General features: G+C 35.8%; 1 protein-coding gene across 6 annotated transcripts in view; it reads right to left on the bottom strand.

Annotated features, from left to right (window-relative positions):
* The window catches only part of NBEA (neurobeachin), a 454,976-nt gene that overhangs the window by 78,661 nt on the left and 358,091 nt on the right, over nt 1-18,224 (bottom strand). For all 6 annotated transcript variants that reach the window (XM_059838861.1, XM_059838862.1, XM_059838865.1 and 3 more), the window contains 2 exons: nt 13,041-13,156; nt 4,305-4,417 (listed from right to left, as the gene is read on the bottom strand). In XM_059838861.1, coding sequence (XP_059694844.1) covers nt 4,305-4,417; nt 13,041-13,156 — 229 coding nt within the window. The remainder of the gene's footprint in view (nt 1-4,304; nt 4,418-13,040; nt 13,157-18,224) is intronic.

Raw genomic sequence — 18,224 nt, 5'->3', positions numbered from 1 at the left:
ATGATAAAGAAAGGAGTTTAATTTTACAGAAAATTATTTCATTTTTCCAATGAAGGGCTCTTAATAAGCCCATAAACTCCATTCCACAGCATATATATTTTTGGAAGTATTAAGTGTGGTTGCTTTGAAATATTCACACTTGGATGTGTTCATTTGCATTATTACATTTAGAAGCCTTGGGGCTTTATCACTTCCTTTTCTTGAAATGGCACAGTAATAAGGAAAAATGGTTATGCTTATCACCACCCATCAGTCAAACACCTTCTATATTAACAAAACATAATTTTTTCCACTCAATGAATGGGTGTGTGATGTTTCATACACATGTCAATATTAGTATTACTTTGCCTGGTGAAGAAATCATTTCATTTAACAGGATGTATGACTGGAAGTAAATGAGGAGAAATTCCCGTTTACACTTTAATGAGCAGGGACAATACAGCATGTCAAAACCATGCATTCACTATAATTTAGGAGTAAAAGTCGTACAATTTTATACAAACAAACCATACCACATTTTAAGTGACTTGAACCTCACAAAAAATCACTGTATAGTAAGAGCTGTGTACATGTTTCCTGGACTAATGTTTAATATCCTAAGTATTCTTCTAAAGGAAATCTCAGCAAAGAAAAAAATAAGCAGATCACCTGATGGTTTGATACAGAAAAGATAATCTATGTATCTATGACAGCCTCTTTCATTAGCTTTTGATCCTGTCAAACAATAAATATAACCTTTAACCTTGTATATGTAATGAATAAAACTTGAACCTACACTGTCTAATCAAATGAGAGGTCCAATATATCCCACTGTATGGCACATTCCATGCCCATGAACCCTTTTACATATAGTTTTAAATCTAAAACTATATGTAAAAGGAAAAAAAACAAAAAGCATTCAGAACAGAATTTCCAAACACTTAAAAGAAAAAGGACAGAGGAATTTCAGACTAATATTGAAATATAATTTTTCTGAGAGAACAAGTAACATCTGGATGTAAATATACCACAATAAGGAGTGCCACATAAAACCAGAATGAAATGGAATGGAAGGAAAGGACAAGCTGCATGTTCAAGATGGCTTTGCACAAATGTAAATATTTAAGTTTGGACTAAATGCAAAAGTGCATGTTTTACTCCATTACTGACATCCTCAGCAAGACAAACACCCCAAATTCCATCTCCAAAAATCATATTAATATGAATTGCATTCGATTTGTTTGTTAACTTAGGAGTTGTGATATCACAAAGGTGGTGTATTATATTTTATACAGAAAGCCTGGAAGCCAGACATTAAAAAAATTTGAAAAATTGTGTAGTTAATTATCAGAACTGACACTGGAGTATTGTATGAACTTTGAGCAAGAATACACAAAATATTTTTTAAAAGCTAGATTTAGCACCTACATTTATCTACAAAAACTATTTTAAACTGAGAAAACGAAGCATGATCAGTGATTTGCCTTTAAATTTCTTTGCTTTTGTGGGCTTTTACCATATGTGCAATAGTTTTAAAATGCTAAATAACCACAATAGATTTTTTGAGGATTATTAATTGCTAAATAGCAAGGACAGAGGCTTTGTGAAACTAAGAAGGCCAAAATTTACAGGGAGACAGAAGGTCGGGAAATGACAAAGGAGATTTTATCCATCAACAGTTTAGCTGGAGCCATCAAATCTGCAGGAACACGTCTCCATTTCAGGGAAAAATCGGACAGAAAGAAGTTGCTCCTCGTAGAAAGGATACTGAGCGGACCTGCCCCAGAGGTCTGGCTGAGGCTTGATAGCACAACCATCTTCTATATTGTTAACAATAAATTACTAACTCCTGCTTTTATGCACCAGGCTACTCAGGATTCACCTCCATGAGAAAAAAAAAGAAGGGACTCACAGATACAGGCTAATACCAAAAATGAAAACAGAATTGAGAAGGTAATACCTCAGAGACATTCGAATTTTTAAGATTTTTACAGATAATGCAAAAACTGAAACAGGACACAAGTAACGCTGAACAGCCCAAGCCAAGCATTCCTTACAAAATGGCCACTGCATTTCAAAATAAATCATTAACCTATTTTTCTGTTTAAAAACATGGTGAAATTAAATCTATCAGATATTTTCATAATGAACACTGCAAAAAACTGGCAATTGCAACCATTTTATTCTGAGGTATTCCACAATACTCTACAGGTTTCACATGTGTTTTCTCATACATCCGTGGGATAAATGGAGCCCAGATATTGCCAGAAAAGAAAAGTCATTTTCCTTGACTAGTTCTGTATAGACTTTTCAGTGGTCAAAACCCTAGCTGTTCCAGAGGAAACCACTGATAGCTTTTGTTAAGTTTTCAATTTGGCAAGAAAAGGTGCACATTGCACATATTCTTGATGAAAAATAAATAGTCATGGACTTGATTTTACATTTCCTTTTGAGGAGAGCACTTATAACAGCACAGTGATACTTAATAAGCTATACATGCACTAATTCCATAATGAGTCTTTACTAACTCATGAGGAAAACCCATCTATTCAGCTATCACACTACTTCCTCTAGCAATTACATATTTTAGTAGATTGCTGTAAAAATTTGGATTGAACCAAACTAAATACCTAGAGAAGGACTCATGAGACACTGTCTAATCTTGTTGCACTTCACCACATCCAGCGCTATTAATACGTCCAGAAAGTGAGTTTGAGAGATTTTGAAAAGTGTAAGCACCTTAATGAAAGGTTTATCTTTCTGAACAACTCTAAACCAGCACTACTTTTATACATGCTAGGGAACAAGCCAGTGTAAAATGATCACAGGTCTTTTTTTAAGTCATGTCTGTGGATCTTTTATTGTTCTTGGCACAGCTTTCAATGGTGTTACAGAACTGAAAAACACATTTGTGAAACATACCTATAACACTGTGAAAGGTCAGAAGTTTTACATAACCTAACGGAAGTATCAAGCAATTTATTTCCTTTTGAGGCACACTGTGAATGTACTGTAAATTCTGGGTTTATTTGCTTATTTATTTTATTTGTCTAAGAAAAAAAGGGAGTGTAAGCTTAGCTGTCTCTATCGACTCATATGAATTCAAGTCCTCCTCAAATTATTTTGGATGTCTTACAAAAGCAGACTTCCAGGAATGGTTACAACACATCTGGAGGCACTGCAAGCACACTTTTTCCAGCAGAGATGAAACTGTCAAATATCCAGGGCAGGATGTCTCCATTGCTCCCCAGGATGTGTGCTTGCAGGGAGAGGAGGAAAGGAATCCAGACTTAAAGCATAAACCCCAGAAACACTCATGTCTGCCCAGCAGCAGAAGGGAATGCAGGGTCTGCAGCACAGGACTGCACAACAGGCCTTGGAGGTCACTTTCTCCTCTCCAGCCTCACTCCTAAAGGCAATGAGTGACAGCTTCCTGTGGTTTTGAGCCTCACTCAATTTGTACAAGCAACTTCCCCCTCTTGGCTGAGGAGCTGTGGGAAGGATGCAAGAAAGCTGACACACCAGACAACAGAAGCCTCACACTGGAGATGTTGCAGGGCTATGCACTATCTTGCCACCTTCACTGGCAAGAGAGTGCATACACTTTCTTAGTTGACAGCAACCAGGAATGATACTTCCCACTGCTCAGTTTTGAAACTCTTTTATTGTCTTTATTTTAGCTGGCCAAAAGTAGAGCCTCATCATATGTTTCTGCTATGCTTGGCCAGGACAGACCTTCTCTGCAGTTTGTTAACACAACCAGATACCAGAGCTGGGTATTGATCACAATGTGGTGACCTTAGAGAAAAAAAAAAACGCTAGGAATTTTTTATTGTAAAGCATTAAGTGCCCAAATCATCTTGGACAGAAATAACCCCAACAAATAACAATAAGGATCAGATAGTCCAGGATCTAAAATACAAAATACCCCTTTACTAACTATTAAATCAAAAGAAGATGCTGATACTATATTACTATTCTAGTCACTGGAAAATAAAGTGAATACTAGTCCAAGCTTTTTACTTCCCAAGGATTAGCTTGTATAAACTAGCTGAGGCATAATTAGTGAGATCAAGTGGTCTGTTGCACTCCTGTTCCATAAGTCAGAAGGTACAGAGGAGTTGCAGATTTGGAACCAGGTAAGTCAGGGACATGGAAGCAGCATAATATAGAGATTCAGTATAAAATAGTTCTAAAATAGAAATGTCTATCTCCGACTTTTATGGGTTTAAGATAAAGACCTTACTTAACCAGACTATAAATATAAACCAAAATGTCTTTCTAAAAGGGTTGCCTTACTGTTCTTTAACAAGAATGAAGCATACCTTTGATAGATCTCTGAAGTTGCCTGGAAGGGTCAGATCTAACTCTTCAGACTCATAGTTTGTTAAAACCCACGGAAATACAGGGTATTGGTTCAGATCATTGTACGTTCGTCCTATTGAAAAAGAAAGTTTTAAGAATTAGGAAATAATGTCCACTTGTCCAGATAGAAAAAAATGGAGTGGTTACATTTATTGCATCACATGTTCCCAGTTCCCACCACTTTGCCAGAATCGGGTATAAATCTTCCAGACAAAAGCAGCGCTTTTAGGTGCACTTATTTTGAACCAGAAGTCAACACACAAACTGAAGAATTATAAAAAGCACGGTGTCTTTTAAGATCAACTAAAATTCACCATATGCCAATAAACACTTTTTTTTATTTTCATTAAGATATTTTTATAGCATGAATGTAGAAATTCAAAAGAACTAGACTATTAGTTCCTAGCAACTTCATGAAGTATTTTAGCTGGCAAAGATAAAATGAGATTCCAAGCAGCAAGGGTGTAAATTTGAGGTCTGCAAATATAGGTCTATCCTAGATAGTCCATGCTAATCCATCATTCCCTATGGTTCTTCACTGAAGAAACTGTGAGATTACATTGCAATTGTGGAATCAAAGTGATGAAAGTTATGTTTGCATGATTTTTTAATCACTTTGAAAATTAAAGAACAGTTCTCTCATGTAAAAGACAGAGCTGACTACCCCAGGCCACTGTCTTCAGTCATGAAAGAAACACAGCTGTCATCCCAGCAGCTCAAATGTGCAAAAAACCATGTATAGATACCATTTCAAAAGAACAATCTTCAACTGTAATGAACTAAAAATTATGAATTCATCACAAAGAAAAGCATGTTTAGGAAAGGCTGTTATTTTTTGTATTCTCTACTATTTAGCAGAATCTAACATTTTGGTGATAAGACAAATGAAATTTCTTAGTACAGAATTGTCCATCCTATTGCTATAGTGAGAACCACACAATATGCAACATAAGTCTTAAAAAACAAAATCAAGTAATAAATATATGTGTGTGTGTATTTATATAATATAATTAGCAGACTGAAATAATCCAGGTTAACAATTCCCAGTCCTGCAGCAGATTTACAGCCCTGTCTCACTAACTGCTTCCTTCCAGATTCTGGACAGATTCCTGGGGTACAACACCCGGCACAGGAAAACACAGGCTTCCTTGTTCTGAGTAGCAGTTGCAATTCTCCACAAAAAATCAGTTCTGCTTTAATGAAATGTGAAACTTTCACTGCCCTACAAACACCTTATATTTTCAACAGAAGTTGAGGAACAAAAAGCATGTTTTTATTTTGTACATAGTTTCACTGAATGCAGGAGAAGTGTATATTCTTAATAATGATACGTCCTCATTTTTACACTCTGAAAACAGATGTTCACAAGAATGCAAAAAAAAAAAAAAGGCACAAATATAACTCTGTCAAGCAAGCAATTTCAATACTGTGCACTACATACACAAATAAAGATGGATAGAAACAAAACCACTTCTTTAATAGCAACAGTGAATGAATGAATGAACGAATGAATGAATGAATGAATGTAAAACAACTCTTGGACAGAACAAGAATGTGTCAAACAAGTATATCAAGAAGTACACCAGAATTTATCCTTGTAAGGAAGGAAAAGGAAAGGCATGCTCTGCTAGAATATTTATACTTTTAGGCTTTTGGGAGGAGGCTCTATATGTTTTGAAGGAAGACAAATCTGCCTCATTTTCTACATCCTTAAAACCAGAAAATTATTTTCCTCTTTGGCAAGGGTTTAATTGCATATGACTTGTAAAGTTTCTTGAGATTATCAAATTTAGGGTGCTTTAAAATAAGGCCTCTATAAAACTACTGCTTCATACCATAAATGTTTTTCTCACCATCAGAATCTTTAATTAAATTAGCAGACAAGCATGCAAAAGTTTTCACAATAGAAAGACCTTTGTGTTTAGAGCAGAATAAAATAGCTTTGAGATCCAGGAAGAGAATGACTGAGAGGACTGCAGTCTATTACAAAGCATAAGCAAAAATGAAGATTCTGCAGAATCAAAATTTGTATGGAAAAGAGCTCACAGTAAGAAAAATCTTCAACTGTAACCATTTTATAGAAGTATTTTAAAAGCAAAAACCCCTTTTGCAAAATTTTTAAAGGAAATGTAGAATCACACAAAATTATGTTTTATTTTGAAATTTAGATTTTTTCATACTGTGATTTCATTTAATTTTGACACTTATTTTATTCACTTCATATCAATTCAATGTCAATATTCAGTCAACAAGATTTTGTCTGTTCCCATTCCATAGGGGAAAATCATAGGGCAAGGAAAAAGCAGTCCTGAGCCTTGCTGGCTCTTTTGCTGAGGGTTTACTTATAGTACAGACACATGAAGAAATTATCGTGTGACATTAGCTCCATGTCAGAACATTGCAGTAACTTCTCTTTTTTACCTCACAGTGAGAAATGATTTGAAGCAGCTTCTGTCTCAGCTTAGGTAGAATAAGTTGCAAATAATGAAGCCTTCAAGATTATGTATGTGGTAAATATAAGACTTGTTAAAAACCTAAAATATTCTCTTCTCTCCTACTTCAATTTTTATAAAACCTGTTTTATTTATGAAGATAACAACTACTAAGAATAGATCTTAATTTGTTTAATAAAAAACTTAGTGAGTTATTTTTTCAATTCAACAATTTCCTCCTTAATATCAACAAATAAAACTGACTCAAGAAGATGAACCTAATTTAAATTGTTAAAGGAGACCAAACCTACAAGGTAAAACCACACATCTGTACTTATCTGAGCGGAGGACAGTGATCTAGGCCTATAATGGGATTACAAATCCCTAATTCTAAACATGCATAAATATTAGCGGCTTCACTTTGTTAGAAATGCTGTCTTGATGTGTTCTGGCTTCACAACTGATTATTTCCAGAGTAAAGTCAGCAGATGAATATACTTAGCCATCTCATCAATTGTCTGGTCCTTCCAACAAGAATTATTTGGTCCTTTCCTTAGCTAAATAAATATAGAACATAAACCTGTATGACTATTGGCAGTCCCTATACCTTTTCAGAGCCTTCAGATTTCCCTTCAAGTAGGCTTACAGAGATTAATATTAAAGGTTGAATATTAAATATAGCAAGACCCGTGACACTAATCTACTTGAACAATAAAAATGAGGCATAGTAAATGAGATCTCAGAAATACTGGATATGTTTCTTCATTAAAAAAAAAAAAACTTTTTAATTAAACCATCCAATTTAATGTTTTTATATGGCACTTTAGTTTCTAAGGTAAAGCGAGCTAGAGACAGCTGACAAAGAAATTATAACTGCAATTCCTTGGTGAAAATGTTAATGACAGCAAAATATTGTTTAATTAGATGATTGCAGCATCTGGATTAACACTCTTTAAGAGCGATGTTCCTGTGCTTGTCTGCTTCTTCACACTTTACAGACATTTTGTCATCTCTAGGTCATTAGGAAAGAATTTTTAATGATTTTTCTAGAAGTAAGTAGTTCGAGTTACATCTAATTAGATGACAATAATAAGCCCAACACATGCAGTAGCTAAATATATACATAATTAACCAGTGAGGGCTTGTACATCACAGAGTAAAAAAGTGGAAAATGCTAAACAGGCAAAAAAAAAAAGGTGAGGGGGAAGAAGTTCATCTGAATTTATTACCTAATTGAGGATGTCATTTTTTTTCCATAAACCTTTAAAAATAATCCCTTTCCACTAGAAGAAATTACTCACAAAAATTAAGGATGCAATTATTCTTCATTTCTTTTAAAAGCAGTGGCAGGTAGGATTTAAAATTCCAATAAATACAAATGCAAGCACACATTTAATGTACTGCAATTTGAAATCAAAAGCAGAAATTAGTTAAATACTGAGAAATGGATTTGAAATCCAGACTACTAGCTAGAAGCTAGACTTCTGTTCTTCTAGCTTCTAGCTAGACTTCTAGCTAAAACAGTGAGCACTACAATGATATTAAAAAACTTCTTGTTCCCATTCCTCTTGACACTCTTTGCTGTAGTGCGATTACTTTTAAGCACTCTTTTTAATAATCTTTTAATTGAGAATAGTAAAAATTACTTGTTTCCTATATCACTCAGAGGGCTCATGCTGGTCCCATGCAGAGAGGACGATTACCACAGCAAAAACAAAAGGATCCCTGAGAATGAAGCAGGTAGAGGGAGGAGGGGGGAGGTGACCAAGAAAGCTGATGTCTACAGAGCCAGGACAAAAAACAGGGCCATGGAGAGTATAACACTGAGACTGATTGATAAGTAGCAGAGTGCAGTGTTTACCTTTGGGAGGAAAGCCCAGAGCAGTAAACATGATGAAATATGCTCGAGCCAGAAAAGAGGGCAAGAAAGAGGTGAAGAGCTTGGAAACAGAAGAGGGAGGTAAGATAATAGCTGACTAGAGGGCCAGAGAAAAAGGTTGAAACAAGGCTTTAGAATTTTGAAGATGGAGAGAGATTTTGAACTGAAATTGCAATGAGACATCAGGCCAACACAAGTGCCAGAAATCACACACAGGATTGGATAGGAAATGATCTAGAGAGATCTTTGAGAGCTGAAGTAGAAAGTTATTAAGCATATAAGGTCTGTGAGCACAGATCACAGCAGAAACAATTAACCTAATCATGAAGCATGGCAATGTTTCTAGGGGGTAATAGGATGATGCAAGAATTAAAGAAAATGTCATAGAATGACGGATTTTTTTTCAAGAGGATACTTCAAATAATAAGGACCTACAGAACAGCCAGGGGCCACGCTTCTCAGGACAGACATACCAGCAAACAAGGGAGAGATTTAAGAAGAGATTAATTTATTTATTTCAGCAGTTCTGTTGCACAGAGACCAACCAGTTTGTGTATTTAACAGTATTAATAAACACGCAAAGGACTTCTTGTGGGAAGGACCTGGCTACATGATATCACAATGGGAGAAATAAGCTGGTGTCAGAACCCTCATGTCTGAAAATCACTCTTCCAAGGCTACTGCTTCTTGTGTAACTTCAGAGGAGAATAACAAAGAAACATGAGTGCTTTCTTACTCTTTTTAGAGGGCTAGAGATTAATTAAGCACCACTGGAAGAAAAAAAAAGGAAGCTCCAAAGAATGGGCAAAAGATGTGCTAAACCACTTGGTTAGTGGAACTCTATCTGGATGAGAAGAAAAAACAGTGAAGTGACCTTACTTATCACCCACTTAGCAGCAGATAATCCACAATTCTTAAGTGTCAAACCTCCATGTTTCTGACTAAGATACAGCTCAGATGAATAAGCCAGTAGGAGCTTAATGGCAACATGAATAAAAAAAAATTAGGATGGATATATTTCTCAATAGCTGAAAACAATAATACCATTAGAGAATAAGATGCTGCTTAAATAAACAGTTATATACTAAAACTAGGTCATTGCTGCTGCACTAACAATCACTGGCAGAGAAGTTATAACTTATAAGGAGATATTTCTTATGGAATCTCATTACAAAAGAGTACAATTAGGACTATAATTGGGAATTGGATTTCCAAGAAGAAAGAAAAGAAAATACATCTTTACTTAGGAAAGGAGGTCACAAGTATATTCAGTACTCTATTTTTGTCTACAAAATAGAAAATCCTGTATTTTCTTCTGACTGCTGAGGGTCCTGTCTACAGTACATATAAGATTTTGTGTCTGTTTAATACAGGTGCACTTGAGCAGTTATCAAAACAAGTAGTAGAGGTTCTTCACTTCCAGTACTGTACTTCTGATAGAGTTATTAATTTTTTAGTGCTTCATCAGAAAACACCTATTTGTTGAAAGGGAAATATTTTTGAGGAGCACCTTTCAAAAAGACTCACAGAAATGCAGGCACAGCTGTTAAAGCAGTAGTGTCACTCAGACTGCCTCACAGCTCTCAACCCTGCCATTTCCCAGATCTCAGCCCCTGGTGGTACAAAGCCATGCAATGGTGGAGCCAGGATCAGCTTGGGGATGTGAGAACTCCTAGACTTTCTAGCACATACTTCTTTTTCAAAACTTTCTCCCCAGTGACTGGACTTCAAGCTCATGTGCACTCTACTGTGGGAGGGTTTCTGCCTTGCCAGGAACTTTATGAGGAGATTCTTAGCAAACACCACCAAGTACTTCATGAGTTTTTGGAACTGAGCTTTCTAGATGAAGTGCAGACTTCATTAAAACTGAAAAACCTGGTTGATCTTCCAAAAAATAACTTGAGGGGATTTTTTACTGCTGTCAAAAAGTTGGAAAACTTTGGGTTTTGCACCAAACTAGAATAAAGAGCTTATTGTCGTGTATAGAATTGCCTGTTGGGTTTCAGTCAGCTTTCATTCTCTGGTGTTATTTTCAGAAAAAGTTTTGTGTGTGTCATTGGCAAGTTCAGCTACCAAGGATAAATTTTATTCTAATTTTTTTTAAAAACCACATACTACTGAAAGATTTTATGAGATGGTAGACAATGCTGTGACATGACCAAGGCATCCTATGCAATTAACCTATGCAATCATGAGATTACATGAACGAATGACAGTTATCTGTAAGAGACTGATACCAATCAATCTGCTAGAAATTAAATGCCTTGAGACAGAGAGAGACACTCCTAGGGATAGTGACCAAACAATTTTTTCAAATAGGACAGAAATTTATGGACACACACCAAAAATAACAAATAGTCAGTAATCCTTCAAAACCTTGGTCGTAGCAAGGTTTGGAATGCTAATATCAAGCCATCATGTCATAAGGCAGATGAGTGACACTAAATGACCCTAAGAGAATCCTGTCTCGTGCAATCACCCCAAGTGTTCAGCTATAAAGCCTGCCCAGCAGTACTAGTATCAAAAAACAGGTCAAAACATATTTTTGTTGAGATCTTTGGGATACTCTGAGGGAATCTGCTCAGGCTGAATCTTCTTTACTGAGATATATTAGTGTAAGTGTTACAGCAATTTCTAAATGACTTCAGATACAATGCTGTCTTCCAGGTTTGAATGCTTTGGTGAGGTACCTAAAACATAATGACCTTGGAGTTTTAAACTGATTAAAAATTATTTTTTAAATTTACGGAAAAATGGCCTATTTCTTGTCTACTCTCATTTAAAGAGCTTAAATTCACTGCTTACAGAAGAAATAAATACATAAAAAGGAAATTACCAGTGAAGGACAGTTCTGTCAGTAATGTATTGGACAAAGACTAAGGGGACCTAGGCTAACTTCCCAGTTCTCCAGTAAATCCCCCAAGTTCAGGTGAGGCAGCCAGGGAGCCGGCAAGAGTCCGCCTGCATTTCCTCATCGCTAGAAGGGCAGCGGATGCGTGAGAGGCACGGAGCAGCTGGAGACAGGCCAGTGTCCAGAAGCAGGATAGAGGCATTCTGGCACTGCACCAGAGGCAATAAACACTCAGCAGGGCTCCTTCCTCCAGCAGAGATCTGCAGGACCGCAGCTAAAATGCTTGGGAATCAAGCTGGTGACTTGCATTGGACCTCACCATATGGACTTTCCAGCTCAGATCCCCAGTAGTTTCAGGGATTCTGCTTTTTGCTCCACTGCACAAGGTAAACATGTCCTCAGATTTCCAACTGTTCAGTGGTAACACTTCTGTATCACACTGGGATAAGCTGATGACACATTTATTAACATCCGTAAGACTCGATGCATGGACGATGACTACCATCCAAGCACAGAGGCCAAAGCCTGAGGGTTCAAAGCAGGCGAGTTTGACAGCTCCTGAATTCTGCCACTGCCCTACTGGGATGAGTGCAGTGACAGTCCCCAGACTGGTCAGCATAACGAGTGCTACCTTTGGGTTTCACACTTACACATGTCTTACGTCTGGCCTGAGGATAACCTCCAGCATAAGAGTCAGGACCAAGTAAAGATGAGAGTTGTAACACTGGAGTACAAAGTGATGCCTGGTGGAATTTAATTTGGGTTTCAAATTAAAGCTCACTGAAGTGAAATATCTGTATGAGGCTCTCCACAGGCAGGTTCATAAGCAGCATGTGTGCTACAGGCAGGAATCATAATAGTAGACAACCTCCTGGAAATCTCTGTATTTGGTGTAGAAAACTGCTGCTTTTTACATTTAAAATTAACACTGGAGTTAACACATAGAAAAGGGAAAGGTGAAAGGAATAATATCTTCCTGAATGTTTAATTAATGACAATTGCCAGAAAAGCTCTTCTTTTGCCAATAACAAATGGATGTCTATGGCAGTTATTTCTCATTTTAAATACCTAATCTGATATTATATTTCATCTCAAAGAACTAAATGAGAAAAGATGCTGTAATCTAATCATACCACAATCCAGGTGACATCTGTACTAGGCAGAATACTGTTGTTATTCTGCTGTCTAGTTGCTGTTGCTGAGAATGATGAAGTAGCGAAATTACATTTTCCCATTATTATTTCCAGACACTCTCTGGCAATGGTTTGTTGACTCTAATAAAGCTTCAGACAAAGCTGTCAGCAGAGGAAATGGCAGAAGGGGAGCAAGGAACAACCTTCACAGCAATACATGAATGTAAAGTCTCCGTGATAGGAGACATTTTCTCATAAAATGTAATGTGTGTGTATTTCAGAATATATCACAAAGCTGCAGCCGAATTCTAGTGGGATAAATGTGTTCTATCAAGTCACGTTGCTTAAGACTTTGACAAACATAAACATATTATGAGGGATTAAAGAGCCAGAAGCCTTACCTGCTATAGTATTGAGGAACATCAAGTATTCAAAGTTGGATATCTCCCGTCTCTGCCAGCGCTGAGTCATGTTGGATGATTTATAAAGTTGCCGGGGTGTGGCCAGAGAGATTCTCCTAGGAAATGCATTTGAAGAATAATTTTTTTAAGAGTCTCATTAAATGTTAAGATGTAGGGCAACATTTTTAGTGTGATTAATTTCAGATTGTCTCAGAGGCTTTTTTATTTCATTTAATGAAGTCAAGAAGACACTATTACCCTTATTTCAGAAATGTCTAAAATTAGGAACTATATTATATTTTATCTCTACTACAGCATTGCAATTAATCAGAATATTATATTTTGTGGTTTATTTTATTCTGAATCTGGTTAAAAGACTGGGATTAAAAAAACCCGCAGACCTCCTGGTGCCAGGCTTGTCCAGAAGGAATAAAAGAGGAATACCATTTCCCTGTTTCAAAAGGGTATATTGAGATAAATTCATTAATGTGAGTGAGTGATAGATTAAAGTGACATACACTTCCATCACACAGGTTGACTATATTTATTACACAATTTGTGCACCTCCTCTATGGTCAACTACCCATGATTCTTTCCTATATCCCAGTAAACCTGAAGATTTCTATTTATAGCCTGGTTTCTGAAAGAAACAAATTTTACTCAGTTATCTGCTCACATGTTCATCGGCCTGTCTCTTCATAATGACTTCTAAAGTGCATTTCATTCAAATTTGGAAGAGGAACAGGAGTGTCTATGATACTCATTTTCCACATTTTTTTTTTTTAAACTTACATGGCTGGATAAGGGAGAAAGAATCAAGCTACTTGCCAAGGAAGAGAAAAGCAGAAAACCTCAACTGTTCTATATTCGATTTGACAACATCACAATAAACAAATACCATGCAGCAAGTCTCAAATTAACCATTGTGCATACTGTCCCTGGTTGGTAAAACATAGGAGACTAGAGTCAGTCTAGACTAATGCATTAAAGAAAAAAATCTGCAACAGGCAGAAGCAGTCTCACTGTTCAAAATTCATTTCTAGAGAAAACAGTTCTTGCCTTAAAAAAAGGAGAAAGATGAGGAAATCTTTAAAAAGAAAATAAATTCAACTCCTCAGATACTTTTTAAAGAAGAAATTTAGATCTTAGAAATGTGTAAAAATAGAGAAATGTTTATAGCTGTTAAGAACACCGAAAATAAAAAAGACAATTCCTAATGGGTAGTTTGAATTCAATGAATCTGAAGAATGTAGAGTAGTATTTACACAGCTTATCAAGACTAAATAGGGACACCCAATGCTTCAGCTTTCAGTTGCACACTGGGCACACTGTGTGTTATTTCTAGACTCTGGAAGTTGAGTACCTTCTTAAAACTTAGTAATATACAAGGTGTCAAACTGGGCAGTGTTTACAAAAATGTGAACCACAGATCTAAAGATACATGCACATACTCCTGGAGATGCACTAACCTCTTTCCAGAGAAAGGATGAATGAGTATTGGCATGTGACTGGAGTGTATTACAGTTATTACAATCATTTGTCTAAATTGCCAGTGTGTAAGTTGTCAAAGTCTGCCATATTTCAGCTTCCAAAACTGGGCATACAAAAATGACCATGCAAGGGTATTTACCCAAATAACATATGTTAGGACCAAATGTATGTTAGGTCTTGCCAGTTTGGCTAGCCTTATTTTATAGTAGACTATAGATACCAAACATAAATACTAGTACACAGGAGACAATGCAAAATATTTTAAAGTTGTTTCTATAATGCTTATGAAACAATTTATCTAAAGAAATATCCAAATGTAATCATATTTTATATTGCATTGCATAGAATAACAACTATTTTTACAGTACAACTCTCAAAGACATGTATTTTCCAGTAAATTCTGACTAATGCTACATGCAAATCGATAAACACAGAAAATAAAAATACTAAAGAAATCATTAAATTTACAAAGCATTTATGCCACAGACTTTCTGTTCCTCCCATGACAAAACATTTATGTATCGGCTTAGGACTGCTTTCAGACTTTATTCACAATCTCCTAGGGAGTCTTAAAAATCTATAAACTGTCAAGTGCTGGACTTTGCATTTGAATGCCTGATTTGAGTGAACTCTACAGAAAATCAAAATATACTAAAAACATCCTTATTTACTCCTTATCTACAGTGTTTGAAAGATTCACATTTTTTCAGCAGAGACTGGAAGAAATTATGCACAATAAATTGGTTCCACACCTGCTTGTTTCAGCTAACACAGGAAGACCCACTGTTTTCTGTTTTGCTAAAACCACCCAACTTTGATCAAACCATTTTTTTCTTCAATATGCCATCACCAATATGAAGATGCACAAATGAATGTGCTTCCTTTGCTTCTAGAGAACCTCGAAACATCTACTCAAAATGGGAACTGCAGAAGACTGATGTAAAACAGAATGATCCAATTTTTCAATTTTTATACATTTAAATTTATTTAGAAAACAATTCAGGCCATTTTGGTGAAGGAAAGGATGTTATATATTCCATATGTGGATTATGGCACACACCCTTTCACAGTCACTTTTAATTTAGTTAGATACAATGCAATCTCACACAAAAAATATTTAAGTATCGTGCACCTGCATGATGTCATGTATTGTGTAGCTCCTCTACAGAGGAAAAAATAAATAAAGACTTGGGAAAGTAATTTCCCAAAGAAAGGCAAAAAACTCATCAACATTCATTTTAATCCAAGTTCTAAAAAGTGTTTTATACTTTGATTGCATAAAATCTTAGTTTTGATATCTCTCTCCCTTCACATAATTCAACTTCTGCAACCAGCTGTATTGAGATCTGGTGATCCATCAGCAAGCTGCTGACATGGCAGAACTGAGCTGATGTTAAATATAGTTACTGTAACAGCCAAAATACTTTTTCTACAGGAAAAAAAAAATTAATTTCTTGGGTTTATTAACTGAAGCCATTGTTTTCTCTAATGCATTAATAGCCCACAGCATTTCAGGGGAAGGTGTCAGTATCTTTAGTGGCAAAGATACCATATCTTTTACTAATTCTTTGATCTCAGTATGCTAGGAAACCATTGGGCAGCTCACAGCTGGTTTCTGAGCTGTGATGTTGCCCTCAATAAAAAGACATCAGTAATGTGTGTGTCCTCTCTAACAACTGAGGGGTTAGAACCATAAAAAGTAGTCTGATAATACCATGCCAAAAAAGTGGATATTATTCTACCTATGTAGAATCAAATAGAGCTGCAGAAGTTAAAAGGCACAGTGTTGTTTGCCCAGTTGTATCATTTGGCAAGGTCATAAGGAAACTACAATCAATGCAACATGTTTCAGGAACAGTGAAAATGCATTTATCAAAGACAGATTAATTTGATTACCAAATCAGACTGACGTCTTCAACATGTGACTGACTTTAGGATGTAATTACTTCTTTGTAACATTAAGCACAGACTTGAACTCTTTTGAATCAAAGCATTAAACAAGCTCTTTGGAAAGGCAGCAGAGGCAAACTGAAGACTTGCTCTGAACAGCAGGACTGTAAAGTCTTAGGAAGTCATCATGGTTCACCTGCTTCTAATCCTTTGAGCTATTAGATCATAAATATTTCTATTTACTTCTACTTCCTTTTACCTTTCTTAATTCCAGGATTTCACCAGGAAAACAGAAATACACTTAAAAGCCATGTATTGTATTAAAAGTAATTTACTTCTTTGGAATGTTTCCTCTCCATCATGAGTGCAAACTTTATGATACTGTAATTAACTCTAGGTGACATTTATCAGAGTAGTATCACAGAGGAAATATTACTTGCGGAAATAGAACTAAAGAACTTAAGCAAAACAGCCAGAAATATTGTCTTTTGTTAAGGTATTTTAAGGTACAACTTAATCTGGAAAACTGATGATAAAAAAAAGGATAATGTTTTACTCAGTACAGCAGCTCCTTTTGGTTACTCAGCATAATTTCGCCTTATTTTAGTTATGCAAATAAGCATAATTTTAAAAATTAGCATTCCAGAGCCAACATATTCACAGGAAGGAAAATTATATTCTAACATCAACAAAAGATTGACTACAGAGCAGTTACAGAGCCAGATTTCCCCTCAGTTATTCCACTGCAATCCTACTGAAGACAATAAGGGTATGTAGACAGGGGAAAAAAGAAAAAGAAACATGATGATGAGTTTTTATTGTGCATAAATCATACCCTGATTACACAAAAAAAAAAGAAAGAAAGAAAAATAACTTCACTACCATATGCCAGATATATTCTGAAGGCTAGCAAGCTCATTTTTGATTCAAATTGAACTTTAATCAAAAAGGTATGGAAATAAGTGCATATTATATTGAGAGTGAAACTTTTCTAAATAATTATATATCAACAAACTTTTCAGACAATTATTCACTGAATAATGCACAAAGGATATGAATTTCAAAAGTAAAAAATGTCACTGTAAATACGAAATTCTGATTGAGAAATTTGCATTTTGTTTGTGCTAGAACATGTGGCCATTTCTATTTCAGAAAAGAATGCTATTACTTTCCATTTAGAGACAGCATTTCCTTTAACTTTAGTATATGGAAGAGCAATGCAAATATTAACAAGATCTGCCTTCCAAATAAATGCCCCAAATTCTCCTTGATCTCACTGAAAACTTGAGAAATTTGGCAGTTTGCCTAAAGACTTCAGCACATTCAGGAGATCAAGCCTTAGGTATCATGAGACTCTTGGGCTCATGACAGGGAATGATGTTCATCTGGGAATGAAACAGTTCTCCAATTCTACAAATGCTTTGACACTTCAGAGTATTTCCACATTTTGCACTGGGATAAAACAAGGTCAATGTGAAGTTTTAGTTTTGTAGGAAATTACTTAAAGAAAGAGAAAGACACATCCCAGACACAACACTGATGATTAAGTCATTGGCTTGTTGGCCAAATCAAGCAAAATGGGTGTCTGAGCCCAAAGCACCATATTTTGTTAATACCATGCTGCTTCCTCACTCCCTCATATATCTTTATTTTTGTCTCATTTTGACCAGAAGTTAATCCTGCACTGAAAAGCAAACAAAAAAATGTCCCCCCTCCAACACAGTGAAATACACATGAAGATCATCTCAGTTATCCCTGAAACAGAAATATTTTTATATTATAAGATCTGACAATTTCCAGCCT

Source organism: Haemorhous mexicanus, chromosome 2, assembly GCF_027477595.1.
Source record: "Haemorhous mexicanus isolate bHaeMex1 chromosome 2, bHaeMex1.pri, whole genome shotgun sequence".
In the NCBI taxonomy this organism is placed as follows: Eukaryota; Metazoa; Chordata; class Aves; order Passeriformes; family Fringillidae; genus Haemorhous; species Haemorhous mexicanus.
Note: the sequence above shows the minus strand (reverse complement) of the source record. Positions and strands in the feature narration are given on the sequence as shown.